This window comes from Buceros rhinoceros, unplaced genomic scaffold (assembly GCF_000710305.1).
Source record: "Buceros rhinoceros silvestris isolate BGI_N320 unplaced genomic scaffold, ASM71030v1 scaffold37292, whole genome shotgun sequence".
NCBI classification, from domain to species: Eukaryota; Metazoa; Chordata; class Aves; order Bucerotiformes; family Bucerotidae; genus Buceros; species Buceros rhinoceros.
The window spans coordinates 1-14231 of record NW_010398933.1 but is presented as its reverse complement, the minus strand read 5'-3'; the positions used below and the strand labels follow the sequence as shown (position 1 = coordinate 14231).

At 44.5% G+C, this 14231-nt stretch overlaps 2 protein-coding genes across 2 annotated transcripts; one reads left to right on the top strand and one right to left on the bottom strand.

Annotated features, from left to right (window-relative positions):
• Positions 1-12: 12 nt before the first annotated feature.
• On the top strand, positions 13-10212 carry ZFYVE20 (zinc finger, FYVE domain containing 20). Its single transcript, XM_010131289.1, has 11 exons — positions 13-133; positions 2736-2879; positions 3297-3397; positions 4036-4081; positions 4194-4355; positions 5262-5503; positions 6099-6169; positions 7056-7142; positions 7602-7704; positions 8132-8206; positions 9091-10212. Exons 1-11 carry the CDS (start codon positions 13-15, stop codon positions 10210-10212), a joined length of 2274 nt encoding a protein of 757 aa, XP_010129591.1.
• A 3399-nt stretch (positions 10213-13611) lies between these two features.
• Positions 13612-14146, bottom strand: MRPS25 (mitochondrial ribosomal protein S25; the record flags this gene model as incomplete). Its single annotated transcript, XM_010131290.1, has 2 exons — positions 13612-13804; positions 14003-14146. Coding segments are annotated over 2 exons (337 nt in total), but the record flags the coding sequence as incomplete, so codon positions are not given.
• Between the last annotated feature and the right edge of the window lie 85 nt (positions 14147-14231).

Sequence of the window (14231 nt, the reverse complement as noted above, 5' to 3'; positions counted from 1 at the left end):
GACGCGGGGGAGATGCGGGAAGGGTTCCTGTGCCCGCTCTGCCTGAAGGACCTCCAGTCGTTCCACCAGCTGCAGGCGCACTACGAGGAGGAGCACTCCGGGGAGGACAGGGACGTCCGAGCGCAGCTCAAAAGTAAGAGGCGGGACGGCGGTTTCCTTCGTTCGCGTTTGCGCGTGAAATGCCGCACGACAACAGCTGCCTGTGCCGGGAGCTGTCCCGAAATGTCCAAGAACGCTAAAATACTAATTGAAGTGAGTTACAGGTGAGCTCTGATAAATTACCTTAGGTTAAGGCACCGTTTTTAACTTATTCCCGATACTTGCAATAACTAAAGTAGACACTGAAAAGACATCACTCTTAAACCGTCTGATTTTATGCATTATTGTTATCATTGGCCTTTTGGGGTTTTTTGGTTTTATGGAAAGCTCTGGTTTATACTAGAACTCAGATGAATTCCCAAGCGTTGCTCGAAGACTTTACAGGATATGGGGAATCTCTGGTACTTGCCAGGTAACTAATTCATCAGTCCCTTGTTTTGACAGCAGATAAAACTAGCTGCAGTTAAAGCATAAAGTTAGGGAAGGTTGTTAGTTAGAAAAGATGGAAAGGAACGTGGCTGGTGGAGCTGGTAGTGGATGCTGGGAGTATCCCAGGGATGTGTAATGGGTTACCAACTTGTACTAGTGTTTGAATACTGTTTAACTAAAATATTTCCTTTTTTTTTCCCCCCAGTGAAAAATGACAGTGTCATTTTACATTGAGAGGAAAGTATGCAAAAACTGGTGATAATTTGTGTGTTCCCTGCAAAAGCCCTTCTCGTTTTATTTTATTGTACTAGAGATAGTGGCCTGGTAGTCTTGAATTTTTACTCTTTTCCCCCCCTTTTTTTTCCCCTGAGGTTGATGATTATTATTTCAAAAGTCTCTTTTCTCAGTGAAAAGTTTGTGTTTTTACAAGCCCATCCAAAGGGTAGCGCAGTTGAGTATTTTATGAATGTTTAAGTTGCTTTCTGTCAGTCTGGCTACCCCTTGGCTCTTAGCATGGTGCTCTTCTTGGAGAGAGAAGGCAGTGGTCAGCACTGCAGTTCTGTTCTCAGCACGGGTACAGAGCTGCAGTAGCTTAATCACAGACGCTTCCCTGGAGCCTGTAAACCAGAACAACAATACTGTTTTCATTGTGAAAAGAGGAAGGAAGACAGTAGTAACTTAGGCACGTAAGATCTCACAGATGCTTCTTTTATTTACTGCAAACACCTGCATTTTGATTTTGCTCTCTCGTGGGTTTTTTTAATCTAGATTTGTGTACTGTGACTTCTCAGGCTGTCTTTCATCTGTGTTCTTGCATGAAGGATATTGGTTTTATCTGCTTGCCTTTTGTCCTAATTTCTCATTTCAAGGGCTGTCCAGTGAAGCTCCTTCCAGAAAAAGGCAGACCGGCAGAATCACCTTTTAAAATTACCTGTTGTCTAAACTGTGCCTCACAAGTGTTGACAGGACTTTGTGCTGCACTCTAGCAGCCATTGTGGAGCTTTCCAGAAATGCTTACAAACCACCTTTTAACTTTGAGTCATACTGAGGTGGTTAAGTTTGACTTAATGGCAAACAAGGTTATGAAGTTTGCTTGGAAAGTGTTTGTGTCTGTGGCAAAGCCATGAGGCATCCCTCCTTTTGAGTACATCAGACTTCGAAAGTTTCAACTGCAAATACATTTTCCATTTAGATGGTGTGAACATCACTGCAGAAACTGCAGGGTTTAGCTGCAGTGTCTAGGCGTTTGCTGTGCTGGCTGGAGAGTAGGTGGGGGAGGAGATGGTGTTGCAATACTAGGAAAGCCCTTGCCAACCTGTTTTGTTGAGAAGAGTGCTGTATATTGCCGAGTGTCCCTTTGGGAGGTAGCAGCTGAAAAACTGCTAGGAATTGGGAAGTATGATGTCTGCGGGAGGGAACCCTGGCACAGCCCTAGTGGCTGAAGCTCAGGGGCAGACTCAGGTAGGGTCAGGGTAGAAGTTCCAGTGTTTTGGACACTAGGAAAACTAGAAATATGACAGGACATGATAACTCATGGTTCCCAGCAGCTTGTTAGAAAGCTTGATGTATAAAAGATCTAGTTCAAGGAGATACCACATGTTTGGCAAGAATAATGGTGCCCTCAGCTTCATCCAGAGAGGAACATAGCTGCACGGGCAGTAACGGCTCTGAAGTTCAAGTTCCTAGTCCTTTTTGGCCCAGGAGACTCCCCTCCTCTCACTAGCATCTACATGAGATAATGCAGCACGCTGTTCATTACTTTGGAAGTTATTTAGGTGTACAAGCACACAGAAATTCGTAGTTTGTGCAACAAGAAAAAGTGTTCAACATCCTTGAATCCTAAAAAAATCACTGGGAATTAGGAGAATTAAGATATTACCTGTAGGATGTTCTGGAATGCTGTGAAGGGGTCCCGTAGCTTCAGACAGCTTTCTGTTTAATGGTGACGTCCCTGAACGGAGTGTCTGGGGCTACTGTTTGGTCGTTAGGTCCTTAGTGCTACTTTATGACAGATAGCAAAGAGAATTTTATGTCATCAGCGATTCTCTGAACTGCATTCTGGTGCTGAACAGAACATGCTGAGGATAAACTTGTCATCAAGGAAAAAGGCTTGTGCTAAAAGATGAGGAATATTCCATACGGGTTTCGTGTGACAAATATTCTGCGACTCCCTGCGGCATTTTGTAAGATGGGTTTATCTTTTCCAGATCTAGTCCAGAAGGCCAAAAGAGCAAAGAAGAAATTGCTGAAGCGAGAAGGAGATGACAGAACTGATTCTGGATCCCAGGAACGATATGAGTCATTCAGCCATGGCGGAGTAGATCCGTACATGTGGGAGCCCCAGGAAGTAGGTAGGAGAGCTGGGGAGCAATAGCCAGTGGGGATAACGTCTCTCTTCATCTTAACTGGGAAAGTGCTGCAGTACTGCTGAAGTTGCATCGAATTGTCTCTGCATTTGATTCGCTGTAGCATTGGCTTGTAGTTTGCCTACGGATTTTGTGCAGCCCGCCTGCATTGTGTGGGGTGATGGGGAGATGCAGGTAATGGGGAGCAGGGGGGGTGTGGTGGTGGAGCGTGTAGATTGAGTACCCCAGCTAACCTTGAGAGCAGGATAGCTGTTTGTCCTGCCATTGTGTCTTTAAAATCTGATTTGAAAGTGAAAAATAAATGGTGAAAAGGAGAAAGCTCTCTTTGAAGAGGCACTTAAATGCATTTAAATCCATGCAGAACACATGGGTGACTATGGAAACTTTCTGCTATCTCTCCAGGTGCTATGAGAAGCCATCTTTCTGATTTCAAGAAACACCGAGCAGCCAGGATTGATCACTATGTAGTTGAAGTCAATAAGTTAATAATCAGGTTAGAAAAGGTAAATTTGCTGCTTTTTAATAATTCCAGCCTTCTGAACGTTTCCTAGATTAAAAAAAGTCATGTTTTAGTATGAAGCGTGCCTGTTTCTCTAGCAGAGCACTTTATAAAGGGCACTAAACTATGGCCGTCTTCACAAATTACTGTTTTCTGTTTTGTTCTTGAGTATTGCTCTTGGTCTGACCCTGTACTGTCAATATAATTTCTGTTTCTATCCACTGGTTTTGAGCTGAAGGTGCTACTTTCACGTGCTTAAAAAAACATCTGTTTTCCTGTATATTTTCTCCATCTTTTACTTCACTAAATTTCTCCCTTATTTTTGTCATGATTCTTCCAACTTCTCATTCTTCAAAATCTACCAGATTTTCTGGCTCAGATGCAGTAATGTTGGATGCTCAAAGGATTGTGTCCAAAATGCTCCAACTTGTACAAGTTTGGCTGTCATTGTTCAGCACTACTGGTATGAATGTGGCGTTAGAAATAAATAGGAAATTTGCAGAGTTTGGTGTAAAACAAGATGAGGTGTCTTGTCTCTTAAATTACCAGGTTTCTTTTTCTTGTTGGGCTAGGTTTTGTTGAGTTGGTTTTTCTTCTTGCCAAAGTATGATTTTCTTAAATGCGTTGTTTATCTCCTACTAGCTTACGTCATTTGACAGAGCAAACACCGAGTCGGCTAAAATAAGAGGTTGGTATGAGCTTACCTCACGCTATTCTCTCCTGTAGTTTAACCAGCTGAGGAATTAACTGAATTGATACCCTGTGTTGTGTGTATTACCTCCCCTCTTGCCCGATGGCAGCTATAGAGAAGTCTGTTGTGCCTTGGGTCAGCGATCAGGATGTTCCATTCTGCCCAGACTGCGGCAATAAGTTCAGTATCCGGAACCGGCGTCACCACTGCCGCCTTTGTGGGTCTATTATGTGCAAGAAGTGCATGGAACTTGTCAGTCTGTCTTTGGCAAGTAAGTACTGTATGTGGTGTTAATTCCTCCTTTCCTTAGCTCAGTCGAGGTGCTCTCTGCACCTTGGCTTTTTGCCACTAGGGAAAAAGCTGCTGGTAATACTCTGCTTGAGCAGAAAACTTTGTCCTTAATGTGCCGTTCAGTTTCCTGCAGATGCTTTTCTGTTAAGTCAAAGAAGAATAATAATTTCTCCATTCTTCGTCTCGGTTCCTTCTTCAGCTTTGAAAGTGTTACGTAACACTGGAAAAGTTAGGAGGAGTAGTAGTAGTGTGTATTACTAATAAATGTAGTTAATATTAAGTGTCTTAAGTCTCTGCTGAGTACCATAGCTATGAAGGTATTAACTTTTGGAGTTATAACTGCCAAGGTTCTTGATGTTTAAAAGTACTGTGGATATTTCTAGTCTTGCCCGTGGTTGTCCAAATGCAGAAGTTAAGGAAGTTTCATCCACAGGCCTTTAAGAAACCCTTCAAACATTTAATTTCTCCATTTAGTGCATTGGAGAGGAGGCTGCATTTTTCTGTGGAAGTAAATGACATGAACTGCTTTTTGGAGCATCCAAGCACAAAACGTGGACAGCATTAACGTACAGCCGTTCTTCACACACTGTTCTGTAACTGTGGAAGCTCCAGCATGAGGATGCTTCTAGGCATAAGCAAAGCAGATGGTTCTCGGCAGTCTGCTCTCTAGCTACTTTTAGAATAGAGCAAAATTTAGAGCGAAGACCCAAGTTCTGACTTGTTCTTGGTTGTCATGGGTTCCTTGTATGTTTTTCAGCAGACTGTTACAACTTGGCTTTCTAGTATTACCTGAATATAAAGTTTCTGTTGAAGTGCAATTCATTTGTGTTCACAAAATAGGTTGGTGTCTCCAGTCACTGTAAACTTACCTGTGTGTAATTTCTAGGCAAACTCACTAGTGCCAGCAAAGAGGCCTTGGGTTCTCATAGCAGCCCAAACTCCTCACCTAATAGTGTCCATGGCTCCCGCCGTGGCAGCATTAGCAGCATAAGCAGCGTGAGCTCCGTTCTGGATGAGAAGGATGATGACCGAATCCGTTGTTGTCAGCACTGCAAAGATACCCTGTTGAAAAGAGAACAGCAGATTGATGAGAAGGAATACACTCCAGAGATTGTGAAACTCTATGAGGTAAGCCAGACTCTTGGCTGCTTTCATCCTTGGTGTATCTGTCTGCAGAAGTTGCTGCTTGACTTTCGGCTTGTTATCTCCTGTCCAAGCTCTTACTTTGTGACTTAATACTCACTTGTGTTAGAATTGGCTCTGTGGGTGTTTATGCCATGTAACAAAGATGTATCTGAAGTGATGGAGCCAGTTGCCATACAGTATTTATATTCCCCGATAACTTCAAACATCATTTTAAGATACACCTTTGTTCTTATCATCTGGAACTAATAGTTGTGAGATGCCTTTCTTAAAATTGTGAGCTGTGTCAGCTGTGATTCCTTCGAATAGTTCCTGTTTAAACCCATGATACACCGTGCGCTTCGGGCTGCACTGGAGCTACAGGATGATGTCAGCGGTGTTCGTCCTCACGCTGATGGCAAATGCTCTTGCCGTCCTGAGCAGTTAAATGGCTTTCATCAGAGCTTACTTTGAATGTGCACAGGCAGCATGAAAGGCTTATGTCAGCATGTTCCTGCACTAGTGTTTTAATGCTGGGGGTCTGTCCTGGTTTGAGCTGACCCCTTAACAGGGTCTTTTAACACATTTTGTTTTAAACAAGAAACTCCGACTCTGCATGGAGAAGGTTGACCAGAAGGCACCAGAATACATAAGGATGGCAGAATCACTAAAGTAAGCCCCATTCGCTGATTTTTGTTACGAATATCTGTATTTTTCCTCCCCAGGAAGTGTGGGAAGGAGTAAGGACGTGGTATGCTAAGGCTGCAAGAGTGTGTAAATTGTAAGAGAAAGCAGTGTTTTATTGTCTGTTGTCTTTTGGATAATGGTAGCATTGCATACAGAGAAGTGGTCTGGAGTATTTATTTATTTATTAAAGATTTCTGACTAGTAGTGAGTCCCAGAAACTAGAACCATGTGCATAGTGCAGCTCCTTTAGAGAGCGTGATCCTGATCGCTTACGTTTGTGATGTAAAGGGAGAGGGAAGCTAAAAACTGGTGAAGAGTCTTGCACGTTAAATCCTAGTTTTGTTTAATCAATCGGTGTGAGATTCTAGTGAAGGGCGTGTGATGAATCGTGTCCCATGTGCACAGTCAGTTACTGCCGTCTGAGATGTTACTACACACGTGGGGTGTAGGCTTTTGCTTTCTGACAAACTTTAGCAGAGGTAAGGATTTTACTTTAATGGTATAGTTACTTAGTCAATCAGTTGTTTTCTCCACGCCAGTCACCTGGAAGTAACCACAAAATGACATTTGCTAAGTATGTGTATATTTTAGATGTGACTGGGCGAGAGGCCTTCCTGTGTTGAAATACAGTTTATTCTGTAACAGTAAATAATTATCTTCTATGAAATGTTCAAGCTCACAAGATGATTGTCATTTTCCACTCTATCAGAAAGAAAGGGTTTTTTGATACAATGAGATTGAAATAAAAGCATTCAACCCTGTAGTGTCAGCTGTTCATACCATCGTTGAATCTCAGTCATTTTGGGATAACTTCTGGTGTTGTATGTCTTGTTAGCTGGACACATGACTTAAAATTGTATTTATTTCTTAGTGCTGGGGAGACAACCTACAATCTTGAACATGCTAATGACCTGAGGGTGGAGATTCAGAAAGTATACGAATTTATAGATGCCTTAAGGTAAAAACTCTCATCCTCCCCAGCATGTGCGTATCTCCCTCTGTGGCTTCTTTCAACAGTTGGTGTCCATGTTTGATAAGTGTATATGAATATTGATTATTCACATGGATAACCAATTTGTTTGCTCAGTTGTAAAGGGCATGTGAAAAGGTAGATGCTGTTCCTGTGTGCCATCAGTTTCTGCTTCCTTTTCCAGCCCTAAAATTATGTGTTTCTCCGCAGTGGAAATACCAAAGCACAGAGGAAACGAAGAGTGGCACACTTAGGGTGGGGTTTTGGGGTTTTTCCTTGTTTGTTTGCTTTTTTAAAGGGTGGGAGTGGAAAATGTTGTAATATCCAAAAGATTTACATAAAAGAACATCAGACCATGTTCATCCGATATTGTCTCTCTCCCCTCTGTGGCGTTTTTGCTGGCCCTTGTTCTTGAACTGATGTGCCTGTGTGTTTGCTTTGATTCAGTAAGAAGATTTTGAGTCTGGGCTTGCGTGAAAATCCCCAACCTCATCCTAAAACACTACAACTTCAAAGAATGATAAGATACTCAGCTACACTTTTTGTTCAGGTAAATGGACCTATGTTACGAGATGAATATACAGTCTACGTAGTGTTCTCTTCTTTGCCAGGGATCTCCTTGCCTTGAAACTATGCTGTGACAGTAGGTTTAGTTCTGTACAACTTCTGTAGTTCCCCATATGACTTATGGTTGCCTGAAATGAGCCTCGAATACCGATAGTATAGTCACAGCAGCATGGGGTTTAGGGACCCAAGAGACCGCGCAAACATTTGCATTGTCCCTGGCTGAGGGCTGAAGCTGGATAGCAGCGTTGTTACGGCAGCAAAGACATGCTCCAGCTGGCAGCAGCGGCTGTTGTGTCGCAGCACCTTTGGCTGGTTTGTGGGGTGTCTGGTGGTGGTATCTCTCTTTCCAAGTACTTGAAAATTGGCTGAATGCCTGCAAGTGGCACTGTAAATATTTCCATTTCTGCTAGGAAAAACTGCTTGGCCTGATGTCCCTGCCAACCAAAGATCAGTATGAAGAACTGAAGAGGAGAAGACTGCATATGGTGAGACAGGTTAAGATCTATTATGTCTTGTATCGGGGCTTCCTTCAACGGCTTAAGCCTAGCAGCTGTGTGTGTATGAACAGCTGTCTTTAACACCGGACTTGAGTTTTTCATTTCTTTATGCCTGTCATTCCATACCCTCTTCCAGGGATTCATGTAACCCTGTCTCTGTATTCCATCCAGAAGATAAGATGGTGTGTACTGGGCAGCTGAACTCTTCTAGGAAGCAGTGACTTGGCTGCACGTGCTGTTCGGCTGCAGTGCAGGCAGAGCAGGCCCTAAACTCAGTATGTTAGTTTACATGGATTTTCAGATTGTGTTCTGGAGCTCATTTGCGCAAGTAGAATTTGGAAACTTCTTCTGGCAGTGAAAAAGGACATAATAGAATAAGGATGGCTCTTAGAGAGAGAGGGTTTTTTCAGTTAGGAGGGAGGACATCATTAATTGTAAACTAAGCCAGCTTTATCTTGAGGTAGGAGTTGAGAAATAAGAATTGTGGCACTCCCAAAGCTGTGACCAGTGACTTTCCTCGCTGTTGCAGTCCGATGAGATACGGGTACTGTCCAGGCCAACTAGGCCACTCCCCACACAGTTACGTTGGGTATTTTTTTTTTTCTCTGTATAAAGCACTGTCACTGCTCCTACTTGCCCTCGAGTTCGTCGAGGCAAATGTCATGGGATTTTGATCAGTATCTTCACAAACAAACTGACGGGAAGAATTTAGGTAATACTATGAAAATCTGCATTTTCTGCAAAGTAACCAAAAATGCAGCTGATCCCTTTCAGTGACAGCAGTGTCGAAGATCAGCTAACTTGTAACTATGGATATCTAGAATGGAGTTCTTCAAGGTCATGGTGTTCTTACTGCGTGGTTTCTGTTTCAGGTGGCTCTTGAAACACATGGAAAACAAGAGGAAAAGCAGAAAGACCTTCCCTCCAGATCTGCAGTTAACGGTGATGCAACTCACCTGAAAAAAGAAACAGTCAGGAAATCTGAAGGCTGGTTACCTACATCTAGCATATCGAGAGAGAGAGAGATAGCAGACCCGCTGCTTCAGCAGATTGACAATATCACATCCTTTATTAAGCAAGCAAAGGCAGCTAATAGGCTTGATGAGGTCCATATGCTGCAAGAGAACCTGAGGCAGCTTCAGGATGAATATGATCAACAACAAACTCTGAAAGCTATTGAGCTTTCTAAAAAACAGGCAGAAGAGGAAGAGATGCAGAGGGAGGAACTTCAGGTCCTTCGTGAAAAAGAGTGGGAAAGAGAGCACCACAAAATCATGTCTCAGCATTCAAGGACACGCTCCTTAGACTTCAGAGAAATCAGGCAGCATCAGCATGAAGTTACGAAAGAGAACAAGAACTTCTCCACACATGCATTGGATTTGGATGTTACTCAGAACAAGGGGGACCCAAGTTTTGAAACTCCTGCTGTTGAGCAGCTGCTAACTAAAGAGCATCTGACATTCACACTCAAACCCCAGAACGTCCCACAGTGTGACAAAGATCAGACAGCCTGTCTAAACCCCTTTGAAGATGAAGCAGATACCCCTCAGTTAGAGGAAGATACTAACCCATTTGCCAGAGACACTTCTCCAGTAGGTTCTTCCTGTAACGCAGCTCTGCAAAGCAATCAAAAAGAATATAATCCATTCGAAATCGAGGAGGAGGATGAACAAATTAATGGAGCACCTGGCAGTGCTTCAAACCCTTTTGAAGAGGATGAAAATCCAGTTAAAAACCCAGGGGGCAGTTGGAACTCTGGGAATCCATTCGAAGAGGGATCCTCTACCAATCCCTTTGACGTGGAGGATGGCAGTGAGATCCCTGCGGAGGAGGCTATAGAGGAAGAGCTGCTTCTCCAACAGATAGATAATATCAAAGCTTATATCTTTGATGCCAAACACAGTGGACGAATGGATGAGGTGGAGGTACTGACAGAGAACTTGAAGGAACTGAAGCGCACATTAGCAAAGCAGAAGGAGAAATCCAGCTGCTGAGGCAGCAGTAGGGCTGTGTGATAATTACTTTGTCAGCTGTTAAATATGGGAAAGTAGAGCATATACTTACAACCAGGAGTCCAGATCACAAGAGGGAATTGGGAGGATCTTTATGCACTTTCAGTTAGGCATTTCCACTACTACTCAGTCTTGAGGCGTTTCTGAAGTATGCTGCTGGTCTCAAATGCTTACGCTGAGAAATTTTAAAATAACCTGTTACAACACTCTTAATGCTGACTGGTCTTACCGTGTGCTTATTCTGGTCAACGTGGTTAAGTGCTAATAGGGAACTATGGGTAGAAAGGTCGCAGAGTTGTCTTGTCATCTTTCCCATTTCTGCTGTTGTTGTATTGGCCTTTTCAAGTGGGGCTTTGCCTGAAGAGATGAAAACTTTAAAATGTCTGCGTCCTCCAGTAACGACACAGCACAGTGTGACCGGCCAGCCTAACTGCCTCACAGCACAGCGAGGAAGTGCTGTTAAAAGGCTCCTGTGACTCTGAGGTGCAGAACATACAGGCTTGCAGATCAATTTTGTGCAATCCTAATACATAAAAGGGATTTTAAGACTGAGAAAAACTTTATAACTGATCCTAATATGAGTAACTTTTTAATGTGTTTATAGAAATTCCCAAGTAAAATTTGCATGCTGTCTTCTCATCACTTTGCTTCCCATTTGCTCTGAGCAGTGTAACAGAGCTTCAGAGACCTGCTTGTGAGGGAACAGGTTCCTGCTCATTTCCTGGGAAATCAGGCTGGCACCATTTCAAGCTATCATATAGGGTGACCCTCCAATTCCTCATTACCTTATGGAATCAACACATTCCTTTAAATTCCCTGGGTGACACAATGATCACGTTTGTGAGACTGGAACCCTCTTTGTACATTCAAGGAACAAAAATCTTGTTTACAGTGGAGAGCTGAAGTGCTGCTGAACTGCCATCCTGTGGAAGCTGGGAGACAGTCTGGTAGTGCTAGTGCCCAGCAGCAATTCTCACTCCTACTGGATTCCTCTTGTGATAGAAGCTGTTGGGAGAATCGGGCATGTCTGTCTTAAATAAGCAGCTCCAGACTGGAGTCTCCTGATGGTATGCTCCAGGGGATGCCTTGGCCAGCACCTGTGATGCAGGAGAGCTCAGGGCTGGGCTCTTGGAGGTGGGCATAGAAATGCAGGATCAGCCCAGGGTTAGGTCAGCCTGAGTCTTTGTGGAAGATAAAAGATGGAGCCCGAGCTGCTTTGATTTTGATCTGTGAAAGGCAGAGGTGCGTTGTCAGGCATCAGTGTTTGAAAGGGTGGCGGGGAGATGGTCGAAAGGGTGTTACTCATTTAAAGCTAAAGCAGAGGCAGACGGGGCGGATTGCAGTGTCTGGCAGGAGGAACAGCGGGCTGACCGAGGGGCAGGCACCTGTCTGGTAACTGTATTAGCAGAGCTGTAACCCAAGCGCTGTGCAGCAGAGACGCAAACAATTACACTAACGACAGAGCAGGAGCTCTAGCTTATTTTGCTGTGCTGCAAGCGGAGGAGGAGACTTGTGGAACTGCTGCTTAAAAAACCCCACACCACCTATAACCTCACTTAACAGCACTAGTAACTACTCAGAGCAACGCAGAGCAGCCAGTTCAGGACAGGTGATGTTCTCGCGGCAGCCTAAACCCAAAGTGGAAAGGTGGGCACATCAGGTTGTCTTCAGACCGTGAAGTTTTTATACTGAGGTGTTTTCTTAGAGCTTGCTGAGCGTTATTTTGCACTAAAAGTGAAGAACAGAGATTCTGAAAGGTCATAAACGAACAAAAGGTACCTTGCGAGAGCAAAAAATAAGCGTGGAGATGGCTACGTGTAATCCTTGGAATTGTTTAATAGAAATAGTGCACGGTAGTTATTTAAGACAGACTTGTTTGTTCAACAGGAGGACTGCTCCCTACACTGTAACCCAAAGCTTTTTTTGGTATCAACATGAAAAAAAAATGTTTTGGTGGCTTCAGCTTTCACATTTAAACAGTGTTTTGTTTTTTCCTTGTTGCAACTATTCCTCCTTGTTCGTAGTTGCAGTCTAATACACTAATAATTGAAGAACCCTTGTTGTACGTGTGATGACGTGTTTTCACGAGCAGGTAACAGACGAGCATACCTCATGACCGTGTCAGTGTTAAAGGCGACAGATGGGACATCTGAAGCCGAAGTCCTCTCCACAGTGAGGAGCTGGCGCTGCTGCGTGGCCCACAGGGAGGCTCGCGAGGCACAAGGGGATGGAGATGTCTTAACCGTAACGCTCAGTAAAACTACCATTGACTCTGTCAGACTGCATGCACTACTCTGTACGGAACCTTTGTAAACAGAGAGGAAGTAAAACAACATCTTTATTTTGTGCTGTGTTTGTCCTCGACCATTTTTACGGGCTGCTCGAATTGGTGTGAAACTGCGTACTCACCTCTTAGCTCAGCAGTGACAGTTCGACGGCCACGTGCGTATCCTAGTGACCTAAAGGGATATGCAGGGGCGAGCCCCAGGCGGTGCAGGACACGCTGCCGTGTGTCTGTACCGCTGCAGGTGCTGTGTAGCTGTTTGGCGAGGCAGAAGCAACGATGGTGCTTTTGACCGTGTGTGGGGAGCAGGAGTTACGTGGCAGCACTGGACTCTGAGCCGTGAGGGACCTGCTGGCTAGGACTTGCTGGAAGCTGATAAACCTAGACACTGGCCTCCTTCGTGTGGTTTGGTTTTCTTACAGGACTGCTCAGGAAACGGCCCTTGGGTTCACCTTAACGTTCTCTTTGAAGGACAATAAAGCTAATGGTAAAGCATAAATTTCCGATGCCACCAGGCATGTTGTCCACTGCTGCTGGTGCTCTTGATCAGCGCTCGGAGCTGCAGCATCTACTGCGGGAGTTTATTTTCTTGTAAATGAGACTTCTACTGGTTGGGGTGGTAACTAGATAAACCAACCTTCAGCCTGTAGTTTGGGCCTGGAGTTGTGTTTCCCATGGCTGTCCGCAGGTAGTGCAGGGTGGAAATCAGCATGAATACTTTCTGCTCCCCACCCCCCGGAGCTCTGATACACACTACGCTGACGTTCCAGTCTGAGGGCTCTAGCCCACAGCAAGCACCACCTCACCCGTGTGGGCATGAGCAGCAAGCAGGGCTCTAGTCATCCTGGTGGTTGTCCTTTCACGCAGCCGTGACTGCAACGTTGTGTAAAACTGGCACCGAAAAAGGTGTTTTTTTAACTTTTGTTTATTTTTCACTTTAATTATACTGGTTGTAGCTGTAAGAAGATTTTTGAGACAAGGTTGTCTGAATTACATAAACTGGCTTGTTCCTGCTACCAGGAGCTGTTAGTGCTTGTCTCACACTGAAGCACCCTGATCATCCAGGCCTGAGGAAAAAAAACGCAGGACCCAAGACATCAGGCTGATGCTTCGTCTTTCAAAGCAGATTTGTACTTTCCTCTCATCTCTTTGGGCAGCGGCACAAAAGCAGGGCAGGGAACCTGGCCTTCGATTTCACACATGCATTCGCGCAGATGGTACTTCTTGGGCCCAAATGTTGCTGGATGTGACAGTTTTTTCCTTTCTCTTTCCTCTTTTTCAAGCGTTTCTCTAGAAGAGAGACCTGTTTGTTACTCCCAGAAGCCTGAATGGCGACGTTCCTCTGCCCTTCCCTGACCCCAGGTTACCAGACAGATGGATTTACAGTTTCTAGCCCGTGTCCCTTCTGCCTGGGAAAAGGGGGGTTCTGTAACCCCACGGCAGGTTGCAGGGATGATGCAGACTGTGCGTTAGCTGAGTGTTACTTACTTGCTTTTCCCCAAGATTTTCTTAACGTGCTCAGTTATCTCTTTGTTGGTTTTATCTTCCACGTCAACCAACACTTGTTCGCCGTTGTCTGCCAAGAAAGATTCACGGTAGCACAGCAACTGGCACCGAACTGTTTCACGGTACCTGCGTGCAACGCACGGACCCAAGACACCCGCTTCTCCCGCACAGGGTCAGGTGCAGCGTTTCGGCAGGGAACGCAGAGCCTCGG